Raw genomic sequence first — 21859 nt, 5'->3', positions numbered from 1 at the left:
CTGTTATTATGTTCAGAATATAAACTATGCATGGTTAAGAGGTTTAAAGAAATAAGAGAAAGAACTTAAAATATGAACAAAATAGGCTACTTTAAATATTCAAGGCGGATGTTAAAAATAATATTGCATCTATTTCTATATATTTTCTTAAACTGTGCTACTGAAGGGATCAGCTGCAGGACTGAGTTGAAGAGATTACCTAAAAGGCAAGACAGAGAAGGATATAGAAAGATATAGAAAGTAGGATGGAAAAATTAAAAGACCTGGAAGACCCTGTGAGAATAGGAAACAAATATTTAATCAGAATAACTGACAAGGAGATAAGAATCAGAAAGTAGCATTATTCAAGTAAATGCTTTCTTTCTTTGTAATTTTTGTGACTCAGTTTCGTTCATTAATTCATATTACATTTTAAGTTCTTCCAACTTCCTGGTCAGTTTTAAGAAAATTGTCTATAGTAAAGTTCACAAAGCACAGTGTTATGACTGAGGATTTTCTATAAGTGATGAAACAAACAAACAAAAAAATAAACCTCCAATCCTCAGGAAACTCAGTGAATCCCACTTCCAACAGAGAGAAATACAAAGTCATCACATCATAATGAAAGACTGGAACTACCAAGACAATGAGATCTTAAGATGAGTCACAGCGGGGGGGAAAAGGACCTACCCATAAGGAACAACAATTTGAATGACAGATGACTTTTCAACAGTGCAAGAGGCATGATAGTCATTACATAAACTTCTTGAAGTGCTGAGCAAAAAACTGATAGTCTGGAATTGAACACCAAACAAGATGGTCTTTCAAGAATAAGGGCAAAATAAAGAAATTTCAAGGGAAATCATAACTGAAACATTTGACAACAAAATCTATTTAAATAAAAATTCGAATGGCTGCAATCTAGGCAGCAGGAAAATGAATCCAGGAAAAAAAAACTGAAGTATAAGAAAGAATGAAGAGCAAAGAAAATGGTAAAGAACAAGATCATTAAGTCTTCACAGACACTTGGAGAGTTACTAATTTAAGTAGATGGGAAGTCATATTAAGAAATAAGATCATTCAGAAGTCACAGAAGGAGAATAGTAACAGGAGATAGTGGATGTAGATCATTGAGAACAATGATATTTATGAAATAAATGAAGAAAAAAATGACAACATTGTTTATGGAGATATAGAAGCAGCTCAATTATTAAGGTAAATCACAGAGAGAACAGAAACTTTAGTGTTCATAAGTCCTACAGACACCAGCCTTACAACACTGGAACAGTGTTAGCCAAACTGATCCCAACTCATACTCTTTGTAGAACAGTGGAGTCAACTGCATAACTCCATTCCATAATGTCAAAGTGGGCACCTATTTACCAGAGAAGTCCACTTCCAACCAGCCTCATACTACCCACATAATCATTAATTCTAGATATCACCAGCCAATTAGCAACACTGAAAACTTTGCGTTATGAATATAGTAAAGAGACAGGGAATAGTCTTTGACTTTAAAACATCCTCTATTGCTCCCCTATCAATTCTTATCCCTGAAAGCTTAGCCTTCCACTGGATCAGGTCCCTTGGAGATGAATCATTTCTAATCTTTGGCCTCCTGATACCATATCCTTTTTAACTGTATATCAGAAAGAAGTGAATGCCACCAGAAGTAAGTCCAGGTTTCATGGTGCCTAAAATGTATGCTATTTTAGGAATTTTCTTTAAGTAAACAACAAAAATGCTACAGATAAAACAAAAATTATAGGAAAAATTAATTGTTGACAGGATTAATGCAGGTAAATCATCCTAAAATTTAGGATTTATTGATGTTACCAGAAATGCATACACAGCTGGTCAGAAATATCAAATGCTGCATAAAATAGAGATTGTAAAAAAATATGAAATGAAATAAGGCCTTGAGAGTTAGAATTATCCGTTTCAATGGGCCCATGTGAATAGGAGCAATGGCAAAGATTTACAAAGCAACTTCAGAGAGATAATGTCAGGAATTTTCTAATATTCTCTTAATCTTCCTTCTAAAGAATGGCAGCAACAGCCAATATTTATAAAGTTTATCATATGAAGAAATAATTATAATATCAACAAAGTGAATACAGCACTTATTCAATTATTGACTTTCTTATGTTATTATATTAAATACATTTAAATTTATGTAATCCTTACAAAAGCCCTATAAAGTTCATATTGAAGTCATACTAATTTTATAGATGAGCAAACTAAAATTTAGTGTGAAGTTAGTTGCTTATGATGCACAACTTTGTAAGTAGGGAGCTGGAATTTTCACACCAACTCCAAAATTTAGAGTAAAATAAATCCTTAAATTAGTATCATGCTTGAATCTCTAGGGGACATGTAAGGTTCCCCATTTTATCTGTATTCTTATTTTTTAGGAGGAAAAATTCATAAAGATCCAACTTAATAACTGTATTGTGAAAAAGATCAAAAATGCTAACATTCTCTGAATTTTACTATCTTGTACAGCTTCTCTACATAATCCTGGCAGGAACTCAAAAGTACATAAAAATTTGGGGAAAAGAGACCTTAGGCAAAACAATTAGTTTCCAGTCCAGTCACAAATGCATTTTTATGTCTACCATGTTAAGATTATCTTATGTCAAGAGATACCACATGGAAATTTGATGCAAAAATGTAAATAAATAGAACACATTTGGTCAATGTGATTTCAGAGACTTTTAAAAGTTGAGGGTCCATGGGTTTGATATTTAGGCACTTCTGTTTTCCCCTTTGAAAACATAGCTGACTAATCCATTTTGTTAATTTAGCAGAAGCATGGAGCATTTGGGTAAATTTCAGTAAATGTAAAAAATAAAATTAACCATTTTAATTAAATTTACTTTGAAAAAAACCCATTTAAACACATTTTAGTCAAAATACTGTACAAATTGTTTAAATATATGCAATTGCAAAATTCTTTTGTTATCAGAGAAAACAACAGCAAAAAATAATGCTTACCTTGTCTAACCTTAAGCAGCAAAATGGCACTTTTTCCTGAAGAAGATGACAAAAAGTGGGTGAACTTCCTATATATGGAGAGTAGGGTGGGTAGCCTTTAGCATAGCTGCAAAAAATATGAGACATTACCTATAGACACAAAATATGACATTCCTTATGGACAAGTCAAGCTAAGTTGATAAATTCTGAACATGTTCCCATATTTTGATGAAGTTAGATTTTGTAATTCTTTATGTTGCAATTATATTTTGACATAGTTTAGAATGGGTGTTGGCAAATTATGGCCGAAGGATCAAGTCTTGGTTACTGTTATTACAAGATTTTGAGATTTAAGGAAGATTTTTATATTTTTAATTGTTGGGAAAAATTCAAAAGAATATTTTCTATCATGCAAAATTATATTAAGTTAAAATTCTGTGTCCATAAAAAAGCTTTTTGTAACCCATGTATTCTCATTAATGTATTTATTGGGTTAGGGTGTCATCTGTACTTCAACTATAGAAACAAATAGTTGCAAAAAGGATCATAAAGCCTCAGCTATTTACTAGTTGTTTCTATCTAGAAAAGGTTCTCAACCTTCAGCTTAGAAGATGTAGATACATTTTTAACAACCAGTAATGTTAACATTTACAAAATGTGTTTAATGCAAAATAAATTATTATGTGTCACTCTTTCAATATTTATCAGCCATAGCTGCATTACCAAAAGGAAGCAAGTGATTGAGTTAATTAGTTTAAAACAGAGATTTTGCTGGAAATGTACTTGAAATATTATCAAAGACATTTAGGTTGTTTGCTGACTTTTAAAAAGCAGCCACCTGCATATTTTGGCTACACTGATTAAAAAAAATGGGACTTCTAAAAAGTAGCAACATAAATGATGAGGAAATAAAAGAAAATTTAGTGAAAGCAATGTTCTTTTAAAGGGAAGCTATTGATTTTACTGAATTTACCTGGGAAGCCATGCATGTGAGACCTAACTGAAACTGTTTTCCAGACATCATTGGTTCAGAAGTCAGTGCACATTCTGCAAATTTAGAAGTTTGTAATGACCATTATTATTTCAACTTCTCTCATTTAACTTTCTACTTCTCAATATTTTCAAAAACATCAAGAATTTCAGTTACCCTTCAAAACGCTATTTTTTTCAAAGATATTGATTGTGAAGCCTGAGCCTTGCTTCCATCTTCGAACCCACAAATATATCTGAGTCCAAGGACCATTAATTTCTTTGAAAGTAGATTTAGTTTTGTGGATGCTTCAAAGTTTCTTATAATCAATGTAAAAGAAAAATTTGGAAGATTAAAAAAAAAACAGAGATCGTTCTAAGATTCAAATATATTTCAGTTTATCTTCATTCATGTCAACATTAAATGAATTTATATGAAAGCTGGGAAATATGTAAGGTGATGATGCTGCCAATACCACTCATACCAGCACTACTAATAAGAACAACGATTACTATTTACGAGTTGCTTGTGGAGCAGAAAACACTGTACTAAGCATTTTCCTCCATTACCTCAATTAATTTTCATATAATGCTATGAGGCAGTAATTATACATAGTATACAGGTAAAAAAAAAACATAGGCCATATTATTTAATCCATCACTGTACCTGGAGAGTAAGGTGGGTAGACTTTAGCTTGTGTCTTGCAAATTTATAGCCACAGTACCTGAAACATCAGTATAAAGTGGAATTGCCATAGCAAACAAAGTCTTATAGACTCCATAGTAAAGGTGTGGAACACTATGATTTCTATTTTGCTGTGGCAATATAATATGTGGAATGATATAGCTAAACAGATTCTACTGTAGGCTACAATATAGATAGATACTGTAACATTATGGAAGCTTGGAAAAGGAGAGAATCCTTTTATTCATCAATTTAAAATATTATTGCTCTCTACTGAATGAAAAAGAATGCTAAAAGTGAGATAAGGAAGAGAAGTATAACGGAGCAAGCTGCTCTTACACATCATTAAATAACTGATCGAACTTCAAAATGGATGTGGAATAAAAAAAAATGATTGTGACAATTTGGCTATTTAGTGTCCCCAAAAGGTCATGTGTTTAAGACTTGGTTCCCAGTGTAGCTGTGTTCAGAGGTGAGGCTTTTAGGAAATGATTGAATCACAGGCTTTAACCTGTGATTAAATTAATCCATTGATTTGATCTTTCCTCCTGTAACTTATGTTAGGTACTTAGATCACTGTAATGTAATGCTAACTAACACGATATAATAAAAAGTCCAACCATGAAAATGCATTTTATAGTCTAGGAATATAAACTTTTTTGTAACAGATAAAGTGTATTTTAGAGAAAAATGAAATTGAAAAATATATTTTAAAGTCAGAAACATGAGGGCTTAGCATGCTTGGTAGTCCAGTAAGATAGTGACTAATACAGGGGTGACTTGGTAGAGCCCTGAAGGAATGATTCTAGAATGGACACAAGGTGAGAACATCAGCTCCTTACTTATTGGTAAGGACAATACTTAAGGTCATTAACACAAAACAAACAATTTTCCACTTAAGAACATCTAAACATACTCTAAATTTGAAGAAATTTCTTCATCTGGTGCAGTTTCATCTTCTGATTGGTCACTCAGAAGATCACATGTTTGAATTGATGATGTATCTGCAACCTCTAAAACAGGAGCAATGCTAGGTCTTCTTAATTCTTTGCTTCCCTCTACAGGAAGAGACAGGGTAGGACCACTTGCTGATCTACAGCTTGTGTCTTGCAAATCTATGGCCACAGTACCTGAAACACCAAAACATATAAAGGCACGTGTCACATACAGGACACCCTGATCATTTAATCATGAAAATCAACAAGATATAATTAGCATTATCAAGATATGTAATCTTGAGTTCCAAAAACTAACTTTTTTTTCCTCATATAAATGTTTCCCTGGATTGGAAATCTTATACTTTTATAAATATGTATGTGATGTTTTCAATGTGATTAGTCCTTAAAAGACTTATGCATTGGCAACTTGGTCTCAAGTGTGGTGAGGTGAGAGGTGATGGGACTTTTGAGAGGTGGATCCCAGGGGGAAGAATGCTACATGGCCGCAGAACTCAGACATTCCAGAATCTGACAAGAAGTAATGTTGTAGCCATCGAAAACGGTAGGCACATTTCCTCTCTCCAATTTTTAGCAGTATAAGCAGAGGAGTAATGTAAAATACAATCTATATATTATAGGACAGAGGGAAATTTTTCGGGAGGTAATGATATAAAGTTATTCATTAAGCAAGTGAAGGGATTTGACTTATTTAAATGATATAGAAATAAAGGAAATCCATATAGTGTAACTGACATCTTAATATCGTGAGCTTAGTTTTATACTTTATACATTACTCTCTAGAGATAATCATGTCATCTACTTCTGAAAGAAAAGTGAATTCATCATTCAAAACTTTTCAAGACCCTCTGTCCAGTGACAAAAATGAGATCTTCATTGAACTTTTCCTCCCTTATTTCTGCTCAGAAGTAACAGACATAGCTCCCTTTATGTAACCTAATCACTATACCTGCACTGTGGATTAAATTTCTGCTAAATTCCCAAGAAATTGGGTGACTCCATGTTACTGCAGTCACTTCTTTATCATTTTTCTGCCTAACTTATGGATTCTCCTGTTAGTCACTACTCAGATATTCTGCAAACACTGACATTTGGTTCCAGGATTGGCACCAGGATGTGATCATAAGAAAGAATTCAGTGGAGAGGCAATTATTTACAGAAATGAACTCTTTGAAGGTTCCTGTCCTCTCCCTAAGGTCTTTCCCTCAACCCTCTTAAAGAGGTTAATTGTCTTCTTAAGTTGAGTAAATAGGCTCAGTGTTGTCGCCTTAAGACTATTTTCTATTGATCTGCTGTGAATATCCCAACTTTGAATTATATGTCTTCAGATTATGTGATCCTCTGTTTTTATTATTTTAATTGATCATTGCCCCTAGACTATATGTTTTTTTAATGATTCTGGTGAATTTTTGCGATAAAATTTTGTTTGTTTTAATTTGTCAGAACAAAATACTTCATACTGTGTGTCTTATTTGTTAGTTCTGGAGACCAAAAGTTCATGATCAAGGTATCTATAGGGGTTTATAGGGATGTTATTTCTGAGGATGCTCTTTCTGAGGACTATGAGGCAAGGTACTGTTCCAGACCTTATTTCTCGATTTACTGGTGGCCACTTTCCCTTTATATCTTTACTTCATCTTTCTTCTGTGCCTATTTGCACCCAAATTTCCTCATTCTACTCATCGTGTAGATTTAGTATTAACCCTAATGATCTCATTTTTAATTAACTTCCTCTGTAAAAACCCCATGTTCAAATAACATTGCATTCTGAAGCACCTGGGGTTAGAATTCAAACATGAATTTGGGGAGACGCAATTTATCCCATAACAACATTCTTGCCTCACATAGTATTTTTAAAACATAAATTGATCAATTTCCCTCTACCCTTACCTCTTAGTTTCTTGCACCCACTGAATAAATTGCTTTTCACCTTATCACAACATTTCCTTTTCATAGACATATTTACATGCTGTTACAAAAGGCTGCATTCATTCATTTTATGTATTCATCCTCTGAACACCACTATTTCATGTTTTTCAGCTTAGTCTCACTGATTTCCAAACCACAGATACAATCTTATGCTACTGGAAATTTGATTTATCGATGATGCCAACTTTTCACTGTTTCTCCCATTACCTCAATATTCTCTCTACTTATCCACCTTAAATTCCATGCTTAAACATTATGACTATTTTTTTTTGCATTTACCCTTGGCACTAGATAAATTTATGTCCCATGGCACTCCTTCAACAAAACTGAGCTTTGCTTAAATTCAACTTTTTATGTTCTTGTATTTACGTTGCTGAGAAGCCTGGGTAGCTCAGCTATTGTGTCACAGATTAGTCTCTACACATCATCTGTCCTATTCTTGGCAATTTCATTATGTATGTCCCTTGAATACTCTAGACTTGGTTCCTTGCCCTCTACTCCAATAATGGGTATTTCTTCTACCATTTATTAACCATTCACTCTCATAGTCATACTCTAGACCTTGTAATTACTACTCACTATACATAGTCCCTAATTATGGAATCTAACACCCTGACACATGCATTTGCCTCATTTTTTTCCAGGTCCCTACCATTGGATTCCCACTAGAATTATAATCTATTAATCTATTCTTTCAGTCTCCTTTAACCTACAGATATCTTTTCATTTCCTTACCTAGTTACGTTCCATGGCTAATCATTATATACACTCTTACATATACCCAACCCTTTTTCCTTTGCCTTTCTCAATTCCACATACTTTTACCACCAGGTACCCAAATATTTCTTGGTTCTTCTTTATGGAATAACTTTTAAGAGTTGTCTAGATCTAGGGTTTGTGTTTGTCTCCTACCTTCTGTTTTTTCCTACTCCAGTCTGGTATTCTCTACCACTACTCCGTTGAAAGAGCACTTCTTTGTCCATTTCATTTTTGCAGTTGTTTAATTCAAAACTCTTGAAGTGCATCACATGCCCCTTTTTTTCATAGTTCAGTCCCAGTTCTTTAAGGAATCCTAATTACTGGTAACTTTAATATAAATGCAAATTTTTCTCTTTCATATCATTTCCAGTTGAAAACTCTCAGATCTTTGCCTCAAAATGTCTATTCTCAACAATGGCCACAGTGACTGTACTGAAATAAGCTTTAGCATAGGCAACATCAGAAACCTGATCAGCTAAAAATTTTGCACGATCCCACTATACCCAGAAGAGATACAGCAATCCTTCCAGTAACACAGAGAGTCAACATGATCTGGCCTTTTACTGTGCCTCAATTAGAAGGGCTCTACTATTCCTGCAGAACCCAGGGTCCCATTTTAAACCTTTTGTGCTAGCTGCTGTCTCTGCCCCAAGTGATCTTCTTCTAAGTATCCAGGGGACTAATCCCCTATTTACTTCAAATAATTTATCAAATATCACCTTCATAATGAGAGTTACTGTCCACTTTATTTAAAAACATAGTCCTTGCTGACTGCATAATCCCCTTTACTAGTTCCAATTTCTTCTTTTCCTATTAGTTATCCCCTTCTAACATACTAAACAATTTACTTTCATTTTTATATAGTGTTTATTACCTGTCTTCCCTATTATAGAATGTAAGCTCTATGAGCTAGATTTTTGTTTGTTTATTGACTATTTTACTTATTACAAATACTTAGGAGAGTTCTTGGTACACATTAAGTATTCAATAAATACATAAATAGGAGACAAATACACAAAAAGGAGAAAGTCAGCACACAAGGGAGAGGAGAGGAGAGGAGAGGAGAGGAGAGGAGAGGAGAGGAGAGGAGAGGAGAGGAGAGGAGAGGAGAGGGAGGAGAGAGAAAGAGAGAGAGAGACTAACTTTGGGAAAAAAATGAAGTAAGGTAATGAGGTTGAATTAACCTATCTTGTTCAATCATCCCAGTTATAGAATGCCTATAAAAAACTTAAGTTAAGCAACAAATATTATACTATAATAAATTTGAAATAATTGTTATGTTTTTAGAGGACTACGCTTTTAAGAAAAATGTAGGTGAATGAATAAAGCATTTGGAAATATATGTACATGTATTCCATAAATAATGAAAATGTATATAAAGGATATATAAGCTCTAGATTATGATTTCCAACCTATTTTAATGCAACTGTGTTAATTTCTTGAAATATTCTCAGAATTGAAAATATGGGACATCATGGGCTAAAGAATGAAGACCTAAAGAAGAAATAAGAGACTAGGTCCACAGCATAGGTAACACACTAGGATTCATTAAAAGGAAAGAAGCATTTTCCTCGTAACAAAAACTAAATATCTATAGGTTTTTAGGTGGTTTGGTGGCAAAAATATTAGGGAAATTCCTACATCATTTCTTTTTTTTTAATGTATCATGATGAGAGTTAAATGGGAGATAGAAAGACAGTTGTGAGAAAAATGGAGAATATTAGAAATGCCCTCTGAAGAAAGTTGGATAGATAATTTAAAATAGAAATATAGTAGTCAGGTACTTATGGTACAATCAGAAATACAAATCAATTATTAATTATATTTTAATAATATCTTACTTTTTTACTAAATTAACAGTATAGAAATTTTCTTCTGTATATGTAATTATACCTAGTTTACAATATTCCATACCTGTTTTAAATTTAGCTTTGAAATTAAATTTTAAAAATCAGAGTATATTTATAATTTTTTTTATAACAACTAAGAGTAATTTGAAACTAGTTTGTTAAACTTACCCATGCTGGCAATTATGCTATGTACTGGTAACCTGGAAGGTCCATGATAAAATGATCTTGGTACATTGCTATTTCTCTGCTGGTCTTGGTTCTTAAATGCTGAATTCTCTTCTTTGGTAATATTAATATAAAAACATATGTCTGTAGCATTCATAATGTAACGAGGACCTGGATTCAACAAAATGTTTTTATTGTCTTCCCTCCTAACACCAATCAAGCAGACACCAAACCTTAATTTGAAAAAAAATAAATAAAAATAAAAGAGTTTAAGAATTGTAATTCAGCAAGTCTTAGTTTCTTTTTTAATCTTACATATGTAAGAAAATTACTAAAATATTATAAACACAAAAATATTAAAATTTCAAATCATAATATGATGAAAGCTGAAGTAAACGGTAAAAGTGTAAGATGCACATTTTTATAGAAAAATATGTCATTATAAAATTGTTTAGTTGATTATGACTAATCAACAATCAATAAGTATAAATATATATATATATATATCATGTACAAAGTAGAAGTTAATATAAAACATCAGAGTGAATATCATAGGATAAACGTCATGTTGTTCTATAATATAAGTACTATGGTCAAAAGTATAAACAAAAGAGTTTTAAAATTATTGGTGTAAGGAAAGAAAGAAATTTAGAAGACATTATATGCAAGTCCTTATTTTAGTACTATTTCTATTATATTTGATTAAATTTAAATTTTAGAAAAAAACATTTGCCTTTAATATATGTGCAGATTAACTGGGAAAAATAAAAATTTTGAATGTAATAGCCTGTTTTTTATATTTATTTTTTAGTTGTAGTTGGACACAATAACTCTATTTTATTTATTTATTTTTTATGTGGTGCTGAGGATCAAACCCAGGGCCTCACATGTATGAGGCAAGCGCTTTACCACTGAGCCACAACCCCAGCCCATAACAGACATATTTAAGCATTTTTTAAACATTTTTTTCGGTTATGTTCCAATAGAAATTGTCCTGAATATTTTTATTTCAACATATGCTATAGTTGTATAAAATAAATCAAATTTAAAATATTTTTATATAGAAGAATGTGTGTATATATATACACACACATTATGTACATGTGAATCATATTGAGAAATGGGAATATGTTATATATTAATTAGTGGGATATGCTACATATATTATAAATTCCTGAAGTATATCATAGTAATATATTTTAATATGGTTACTGTACTGTTTTCATGATATACATACCTTTGTATTTCTTCAGCAAATATTTTTCTCAGAAATAATAATAATAATATCCCATGTTTAGATTGTAATGCATTTTTACTTCTTTTTTATCTTATTTCTCTGGCCAAAGCAAGTGGTATCATCAATTTTTTCAATTCTATAGTTTTTATGTATTAATATATCTGTGTTTTATTTTCTAATCAAAACTTGAAAACTCAGTTCTGTAAGAAATTTTATCTCATGTACTTGTGAACTCATAATGGACTAAATTATTTTAAATGAGAGTTTAAAAAGTTGTTTAAGTATTTCTCCTAAACTATAATTACTCTTGACAACATTAACATGTAGAGACCACACAGTAGCCACAGTTCAAATGTTGCAATAAATGTCAAAAATTCCACAGTACTTGAAACTTATGAACACCAATATTCACTATATTTTTAGAAAACTATGTTTTATTGCTATGAAAGTATTGTTTCCTTCCTACCAAAACCTCACAAGAAAAAGAAAGCTATAGAACAATATCCTTGAGAAACAGAGATGCAAAAATCTTCAATAAACTACTTCCAAACCAAATTCAACAGCATCTTCATATCATATGATATGATCAAGTAAGTTTCAGTTCAATGATGAGAACATGGTTCAACATACACAAATTAATAAACAATAGAGTACAGAAAGAGAATCAAGGATAAAAATCATATTAACAACTCAATCGATAAAAGAAAAGCCTTTGATAAAAATTCAACATTCCATCTTGATAAAAGTCTTGAATATATTAGATGTAGAAGGATCATATCTCAACATAATAGGCTATCTATAAGGAAATGATAGCCAACATCATAGTAAATAGGGAAATAGTAAAATCACTTCCTCTAAAATCAGGAACAAGACAAGGTTGTTCTGTCTCACCACTCTTACTGAACGCAGTATTTGACATTTTAGCTAGAGCCAATAAGAGAGAAATAAAATGGATACAAATAGGAAAGGAGGAATTCAAATTAACTCTATCTGCAGATGACATGATTCTCTTTATAGAAACACTCAAAGAATCCATCAAAAGATTCTTAGAACTGATTTTAAAACCATCATTATTTAGCAGGATTCAAATACAACTAAAATCAATAGCATTTCTATAGACCTATTGAGTTCACTGAGAAAGAAATCAGAAAAGCAATACAATTCACAATTCACACGAACCTGAAAATAAATTTTAACAATATCCAGGAATAAATTTAATGAAGTAGGTGAAAGACCTCTATAATGAAAATTATAAAACAAAGAAAAAAGAAACTAAAGAAAGCAATAGAAGATAGAAAGGCATCCCATGTTTGTGGCTTCGGAGAATCCAAACACTTTACAGATTCAGTATAATTCCCATCAAAATATTGATGATTTTCTTCACAGAACTAGATAAAATAATCCTAAAATTCATTTGAAATCACAAAAGTTTCCAAATAGCTAAAGTCATCCTGAGCAAAAAGTCAATGCTATCGGCATCACAATACTTAATTTCAAAATATACTATAGAACCATAATAACAAAAACGTTATCATATTAGCCTAAAAGAAAGGAAAAAAATGATAGAATAGGATACAGGAAACAGAAATAAATTTAGAAAGAGACATCTAACTAATTATCCACAAAGGTATCAATAACACACTGGAGAAAAGACAATCAAATAATACTGGAGAGACTGGATATTCACACTTAGAAGTTTAAAAATATACTTCTGTCTTTCACACTGTACGAAAATGAACTTAAGTTGGGCCAAAGATCTCAATCTAAGATCTGAAAGTTTAAAACTTTAGGGGAAAACACTTTAAGATATGGTCATAGGCAACAATTTCCTGAATTGCTCAGGATATAAAATCGAGAGTTAACTTATGAGATTACATCAAATCAAAAAACTTCTGTAAAGCAAGATAATTCAGTCAAGACATTCTATAGAATGAGAGAAAAAAAAACCTGCCAGTTATTCATCTTACAGAGGGTTAATATCAAGAATATATAAAGAACTCAAAAAACAAAACACAAAAGAACAAGTAATCCAGTCAAAAAGTGTGCAAATGAACTGAATAGGCGCTTCTCCAAAAACAGAAGCACAAATGACCCATAAATATATGAAAAAAAATGTTCAACATCTTTAGTCAATAGGAAAATGAAAATCAAAACTATTTTGGAAAGGGACCAGGGGTAGAAAGGAAACAAGGCAAATGGAAGTACTGAGGACTGAAATGGAGCAAATTATATTCCATAAAAGTATGATTATGTTAAAATGAACCTTACTATGGAATATAACTAAAATGCACTTATGAAACATTAAAAAAATACTACACTGACATTGGATCTCATCCCAGAGTGGCTATTATCAAAAATACTAAAAATAACCAATTCTGGCAAGGACATGTTGAACAGGAACTCTTACACTCTGTTGGTGAACATAGAAATTAGTAAACCTACTATGGAAAACAGAATGCAAATTCCTTAAGAAAGTAAAAATAGAACTACCATAAAATCCAGCTATAGCAGGCTTGCAAATTTATCTAAAGAAACCGAAGTCAGCATACAAAAAAGATAAATGTATACCTGCATTTATTATGTCACTATTCACAATAGCCAAAATATGAAATCAGCCTAAGTGCCCATAATCAGATGAATATATAAAGAAAATATGGTGTATGTATGTGCAATGGCATACTACTGAGCCATAAACGATAATGAAGTCCTGTCATTTGCAGGATGAAATAAGAGAGCATTATCTTAAGCATAATAAGCCAGACAAAAAAGACAAGTTATGCATGCTTTCTGTAACATGTGAAAAGTTAATAAATAAGTAGATAGATAAATAAATAAATATGACCCAGAAGTAGAAGTGGAAATGGACTATAAAAAGGAAGCAGGAAGAGGACAGAAGGCCAGAGAGGATAGAGGGGAGAGTACACATGATCAAAGCATCACATATGCATGTATGCACATATGGAATTGTCACAGTGAAACCCATCAATTTGTACAATTAATATGCATTAATAAACGTAAGTAATTTAAAAAAATAGTACTATTCCTTGATTGATGGATACTTAAGTTACACTCTGGAAGCAAAAACATACTTTTTGTGTGCATGGAAAGAGGCATATGTAAAACTCTTTCCTTCGTATTCAGCAAAAAATGTACTTTCTTCCAAAACAATGTGGTAAACTTCATTCCCAGAGCATCTACCGTACATCTTCTGCCACTGTTCTGGTGATTGCTGGCCTTCTCTGCAACACAAACACACACACATACACACACACAAAGAGAAAAACAATGAATGTGGTTAAAAAAAAAAAAACAGTTGTTGTTGTACAACTGTTTCCCAACTGGAAGAGCTGGCAAGCACAATGAAAAGAGGTACTGCGAGGTTGCCTGGTCTCTAGGTGATGACATTACACATGATACTCTCTCCAAAAAAATCTGCAATTGGCACTATACATTCATATGCTTGAGAAATGATAGGTTTCTAGAAAGTGAGAGTTTTACAAGAGACAGTTAATAAAAGCATTTACTCAGACCATAAATCAGTAAGATACAGCATTAGACTTTTAGTGTTTATGAATATGCTGTCATGTATATTCCAACTATAATGTTTGTTTAATTGTCTCATAAAGTGGCTAATTTTACTCCATGATACTTGCTTGGCTCTTGCAGGTATTGATTTTGCTTTCTATTTAAAATTAAAATTTTCAGTTTATCAATTAATTTTATTGAAAACATACTTAGAATAATTTCTGTCTATAATATTGCAATGGCTTTCTTCCAATTTTATAGCAGTCAAGAATGTGATAAAAGAAAGAAGAGTCTCTGCAGTGGATTCAATGTTTGTGTCTCCCTCAAAACACATGTAATGAAACAGTAAATGTAGATGGCATCTGGAGTTGGATTCTTCGGGAGGTAACAGGGTTTTAAGAGTGTGCCCCTGGTCAATGGGATTAGTGCCATCATTAGTTCCAAAGAACTAATTAGCTATCTTTCACCATGTGAGAATACAAAAAGAAGTCAGAAGTGTACAGTTCAGAAGAGAGTCCTTATCAGAATCTGACTGCATTATTACAGGACATCAGACTTCTATGCTCTAGAACTGTGAGAAATAAATTTCTTTTGTTTATAAACCATCCAGCCTCTGATAATATTTAATAGCAGCCTGAATGGCTAAGTCATTCTCTGAAAAAGATTCCAGAAGTGTTTTAAAAATAAATTTATCACAAAAATACAATCTGTTTTGTTCTAAGTTGTTGTACATTGGACTACCTCAGTGGCTTTAGAAATTTTTTTAAAAATAGTACTATTCCTTGATTGGTGGATACTTAAAAATTCAATTTATGACAAATTTATAATAAATATACAAGTAGGACCTTTCCCCCATTTTTAATACTAATTTACTCTTACTGAATAAAGCTTATAAACTCCACCAGCACAAGTAATGCACATCAAGCAGCAAAATATAAATATCAAAAAAATCAAAATATTCCATCACAATCTGTATAGGTTCTTAATGGATGGAAGCAGATACGTAATACAATATTTAGAATTTAAAAAGTTACTTGAAGTTCAGAATACTGTCTAAATGATTATTAGGGAAAGACTTATCAACCACTTCAAACTGTCAATCAATTAAAAGTATATATATTCAAGGTATGTTTTACTTGTGTTTAATTTCTTAGGAGTCAGAAGTGTGGGCCCTGGAATCTATTTGATTGATTTGTATTTAACTTTGCAAGTTTCAGTGAGCTATTTAACTTCTTAATGATTCTTTATCTCTTTAGTGAAAATGTGTCATCCTTATTTTGTTACATAAAATAACACCAAAATATCACTGAGGAGGTATTGAGATCATAAAAATCACTGTGTAAGTGTCAGCTGCCATATTCTCCTCATTTCTCAATTTTGGAATCACTTTTGACATAGCTAGTCAACCTAATAAACAATATTGCACTTAAAACTTCTACATAGTTTTCTACAATGTTACTAGTTTTTAGAAATATGAAAAAAAAACAAGAAGTCACTTTTTACTATTGCTTTCATATAGCTAACTACTACATCCTAAGAATGATTAGCCCTGGTGGAGAAACTTTCCCTTTGGCAAACAAAAATAAAATTGTCTTGTTGTGTATCACAGTGCAATTGGCAAGATAGTTCTTGGCAAAGATAAAAACCCATCTTATGGTCTGGAAATGTAAGAGAAGGTGTTGGTAATTCATGAGGATTTGTTTGAGATCCAAAAGGCAGCAAGGGGTCAACTAATTACAATGCAAGGGCACTTATTAAAAACTATTCAAGACAATCATAAATCTAATTCCAGAGGCTGAAATGGGAACACCACATGGCAACTTGACAGAACAGAAAGGATAGGAGTCTGACAAGAACAAATCAGATGAATTTCTTAAATCTCTCACTTGTTGTCTTACTGTTATGCATGGATGCTTTTTACTAAGCAATCCTAGTTTCTTAAGGATTTCTTATATATAACTTTCAGCTCCTTGGAAATATGCAAACTTTTTCTCTTTTAAGCTAGGATTATTTGCTTGAAAAATGTTCTACTCTAGCAATTCCATGTAACACTGAAGACTGTGTTCATTTTCTATTCATGAATTTCTACATAAAACATTTATTGAGTGATTGTGAAGTGCCAAAAAAGATTTTAGATTCAAATTATATAGCAGTTAAAAAATGCAAAAATCCTGTCTCACATGGATTTGCTAATGGGGGAACACTAACAATAAATGAAAGAAATCAGTACATTGTTTTACGTGTGGGAAGTGATAATCATTGGGGAGAAAGAAAAATAAAAGCAAAGCAGGAACTTTAGAGGGAAGTTTAATGATGGTTTGAACCAAGTTAGTTTCTGGATGCATTTTGAAGTTGAAACTGAAGGAATTTGTTGTTAGAAGAAAAAACATATAACAACCTTAAGTACCTTTATCTATAATCTATAAACAGATAAACAAAAATTCATATAATAAATAGTGAAAATGCAAATAGTGCTTACAAAACATCATGAATAAATCTTAAGTCTAAAAATATTAAGTATGAAGTGTCTACATTTTCACCAATGTGTTAACTATGTTCTAGAGGAGAGGAGAAGTCAATCGGAATGTTAAGTACGTGAACATTTGTAATGATATTCTTATATCTTTTCAATTTTGAAATATTTTATGATAAATAAAAAATAAAAACTGTCAAAAAAGAAGAAAGCAGGATTGGTAGTGGTGATTTAAGCTTTTTATATGTCTATTTTTCAGTCACCTTATAATTTTCAAGGCAGTATTATATGCTCTGTCATACAAAGCCCTCTACCACTTGCAAATATTTTAGGAGCAAATTTTATTTAGGTAGAAAGTAATAATTTTTCTCTCTTCCTATGATTATGACTACTCTATCAAATTTCACTTTTCCATGGATCTACCGAGTAATTAAATTTATTGAATAATCTATTTTTAATTAACTGACTTAAAATAACTTCTTTATCAAACACTGAATTCCTAAGTATATATGCCTCTATTGGGAATTTCTGGGCTGTCAAATTGATTTGCCTCTGTTCTTTTACTAATGTGACACTAATTAATTATGGTAAATATAAAATATTAAATATATATATTATATATATATGTATATGTATGGTATTTCCATATCATAATAATTCTTTAAAATCTCCTTGCTAGTTTGGTTTTTCCATTTGTGCATATGAACTTAAAATAAGCTCATATACTTCAAAAGTAATGTTATTTCCATGATTGTTTGGATGGTCTTAACTTCATAAATCTGAGTGAAATTGACATCTCTAAGATATGAACACATAAGTTAATTTGCATGTTGATTGCTATTTCTGCCATAGCCTGTCATCCAGTGCCAATCCTCAGCAAAATATAAGTACCAGACCTTCTGAGCCCCATTGCTTATTTTGTTCTGTGGGATGTCCAGTGACCAGAACATTTTCTAGAACACAGCAAATGTTCGGAAATATTTGTTTAATGGAAGAATTTAATCCTCCTGGAAATCTATGAGATACAGATGCTCCTAGACTTATGATGGGGTTATGTCCCAATTGACATCTTGTAAGTGGAAATACTATCAAGTCAAAAATGCATGTCAGACATCTAACCTAACAAGACCATCATAGCTTAGCACTGTAGAGTACTAGCTGTTTTTCCTGATCATGAGGCTGGCTGGTAATTGTGTTTCTGGGGCACTGCCCAGAGATCACATATCAAAAGTATAGGGAAAGACTGACATTCAAAATGTGAAGTTGATTTCTACTGAATGCATATTTCTTTCACACTATCAGAAAGCTGAAAGTCCTAAGTTGAAACATTATAAGTCAAGACTGCTTGTATATTCTATTATTATTCCCATTTCACATATAAAGTGACTGGGGCTTAAGGGCTTCAATGACCTTGCCAGAAAGAGTAGATTAAAAAAATCAACTCAGTTACTCTGGCTAAACTATCTGAACTTTGTTCAAAAACTTCAGTTCTGAGTAGTCCAATATTTTTTCAGGATACTAAGAAATTAGAAATCAACTTTTTTTCCTAACTTTTTTTTTAGTAATGGAGGATATTTTAGGTCCTGTAGATTTTCAAAATACCTTCATTTATTCAATTTACCATTCTACCATAATTTGCCATTTAAAAATTGCTTTTTTGTATCTTGATAGATTTAATCCAAAATTTGATTTTGAATAAAGGAAATAATTGCATAAATGAATAGGAAATATATTGTCAAAGTTCTTACACAAAGAATCCTTTAATTTTTTTTTTTTTAAGCATCTGAAGCAGGGGTAACACAGAGGCCATAGCTGTTATCCTGGTATCCCAAAAGGCAAGGTATTCTGCCTTTTTGGTATGTCCTAGGATTCCTTTGTCCTCCTGTCTTTTCCCCCTTATCTTTCTCCTTCCTGCAGTTAGTGACTAGGCCCAGGAATACTCAGTGGGAGGGCCAAAAGGTGAGAAACAGTTGGGCTGAAGGGGGAATGGCAGGATGGAGTAGCCAAAAACACATTAACAACCTTATAGCTCCAGTAGGGAGGGTAAATTCCTGGGACAGGTTACCTTGGCAACAGGTTAGAGCAGGGGCAGGTTCTTGATAAGGGTGGTGGAAGGGCTCTGAAGGAATTGACATTTCAGTCCCTCAGGGGACAGTATCCAATTTCTCAGACTCACTTAAAATTGGCCTCCTTGATCCAACCTGACTCGATTTACCTGTCTACACTGACTGCCTGTCTAATCCTGCTTCATTCCTCCCTCTAATTTTAGGAACTTCTTACTATTATAAGAAGAAGGGGCAATGATTTTTCTGGCTGCTTCACAGCTGAGAGGGGGCAGCATAAAGAGGAGAAAGCAGCTTTGGAGTTCCTTTTAGAAGTCAGGTTGGATATTCTACCACTCAGGTGTCTCTTGGACTCACCAATTTGCCTATCTCTTTCTATTATCAATTCTTAAACTTTTAAATCACTCCTAACTTACTTTCTTGCATCCAAAACTCATTTTTACAAATGCATTTATGTTGGAGAAAGAAAGATGAGAAGATAAAGGTGTCCAAACATAAAAATGATAATATTTGAGGGGATGGAAAATTTCAAAACCTTACATCATTTGATGTTACTTTCCTATTGAAAATGTTTAAAAGGCTTCCTCTGATATACAAGGTTGAACAGTTTTATCAATTTCCAAAGCCCTCCTGAATTACTCTATGACTTTCTTTGAGGTTTCACCAACTACTATTCTCTTACATGCTCCAGCCAAGCACAGTATTAACAAAATACTGTGTCATATATCCAGGTTTTGGTCATAGTGCTGTTCCTAATCTCTCCTATGGCCTACTCCTTCCTTTACCCTCAGCTTAATCACTCTTCCTCAGTTTTTCAGTAGTGTACTTATCTTTTCATAATACTGTAACACTGAATTGTATTAATTAATCCTTAATGTCTTGCTTACTGTGAAATAAGCTCCATTTAGAAAAGGATCATGTCTTGTTTACCACTTTTTTTCCCAGATGTGCCATCCCTTCTGACACAGAGTAAGTGTTTAATAAATGTTTTGTTAAATGAACAAAGAATAAGCTAACATTGTTCTCCAAGTTCAATTACTAATGTGCTGCTTTTCCAATTATATATTTCCTTTCTCCTTAAGCAAAATAAATTCTTTTTAAGGTCTAAAAAATTACTTAACTTATGATGAATTTGTTATTAGAATTAAGAAAAAGAAGTCAATGAATTTCATAATTTTTAATGGACATGAAATGCACTTAATGTCATATGAATTGAATTTTATAATTAAGTAAAAATAGCAACAACAGAAACACAAAGCTTTAAGGAGCAAAAATGACAAAATAGAATGCTTAATTAAAATTATGAAAAGCCATCTAATGAAGATTTGTAATGGGTTTATACCAAATGAACATGTAGGGAAAATGTCCTGTATTTACTTACTTGTCTTAACCTCAAAGAGTACTTCAACTTGTAAAACAGCATAATCTTGTTTCCTTTGCGCACTTTAAGGCTGCTCTACTATATCAACTAAAAACTGAATCATAAAATATATTTCCTAGTCAGGTTTATGTTCACTTTTATTTTCAAATAATTGCCAGCTACAGCTGTTGTAAAAACGTTAGTAGAAAAATAAAGAAAAAAGAACAGAAATATAAAAGTGAAATATTCTATTGAGAAAATACAGCATAGGCAGTGTTTGATATTTGAAGGAAACCCGTAGGTCTCTATTCCCTAGAATAAAAGCATGTGCAGAATTCAGGTACCCAGTACCTTAGTCATGAGAATATTGGGAAAACTGATGGGGGCGTCTAGAAGGAAAAGAAGTTTTATCTGTTATCCTCTGCATTTTAACCCTAAACCGAAATGTCTTAGTGTGAATAAAAAAAAAAAAACTGGAAAGAAGTAAATTGTAAGAAAATTGATTAGGAAAAAGGAGAAAAAAATGTCTAGTGAAGTAAATTGCAAACTCCTTTCAGGACAATGGCCTTGAGCCATGGAATTTCAAATCTCCCAGGCTCATTTCTTTGAAATCATGTTCAAGTTTCATTCAAATTAAACCCCAAACCTCCCAGTTTGTAGCTCCAATCTTACAAATGCAGGCTTGATTTTCTTGGGCTGTTCCTGTACTGTGGATTAGTTAACTAACTGGCCATGGATATATTCTATGAGAAAGTTTACCAAACCCTGGCAATCTTGCAGAGATGTGAAAATACTTGCAGGGGGCAAGATAATATACTATCAGTGGTAACCACTCTTTCAGCTTACTTGCTATTGGGACGCACCATGATTATTAGTTTCCTAAGTCTCTTCACTTTGTGGAATGTACAGGAAAGAAGAAATTTAGCTCAAACT

The 21859-nt window shown here is 32.3% G+C and overlaps 1 protein-coding gene across 2 annotated transcripts in view; it reads right to left on the bottom strand.

Annotated features, from left to right (window-relative positions):
- The window catches only part of KCNT2 (potassium sodium-activated channel subfamily T member 2), a 362366-nt gene that overhangs the window by 91949 nt on the left and 248558 nt on the right, over positions 1-21859 (bottom strand). For both annotated transcript variants that reach the window (XM_081298140.1, XM_081298141.1), the window contains exons 15-18: positions 14595-14744; positions 10272-10501; positions 5526-5739; positions 2977-3082 (exon numbers count right to left, since the gene is read on the bottom strand). In XM_081298140.1, the coding sequence (XP_081154266.1) occupies positions 2977-3082; positions 5526-5739; positions 10272-10501; positions 14595-14744 (700 nt within the window). The remainder of the gene's footprint in view (positions 1-2976; positions 3083-5525; positions 5740-10271; positions 10502-14594; positions 14745-21859) is intronic.

Source organism: Spermophilus citellus (assembly GCF_964194105.1).
Source record: "Spermophilus citellus genome assembly, chromosome: 6".
Lineage (NCBI taxonomy): Eukaryota > Metazoa > Chordata > Mammalia > Rodentia > Sciuridae > Spermophilus > Spermophilus citellus.
The sequence above is the reverse complement of the archived record's forward strand: the minus strand, read 5'-3'. Positions and strand labels throughout refer to the sequence as shown.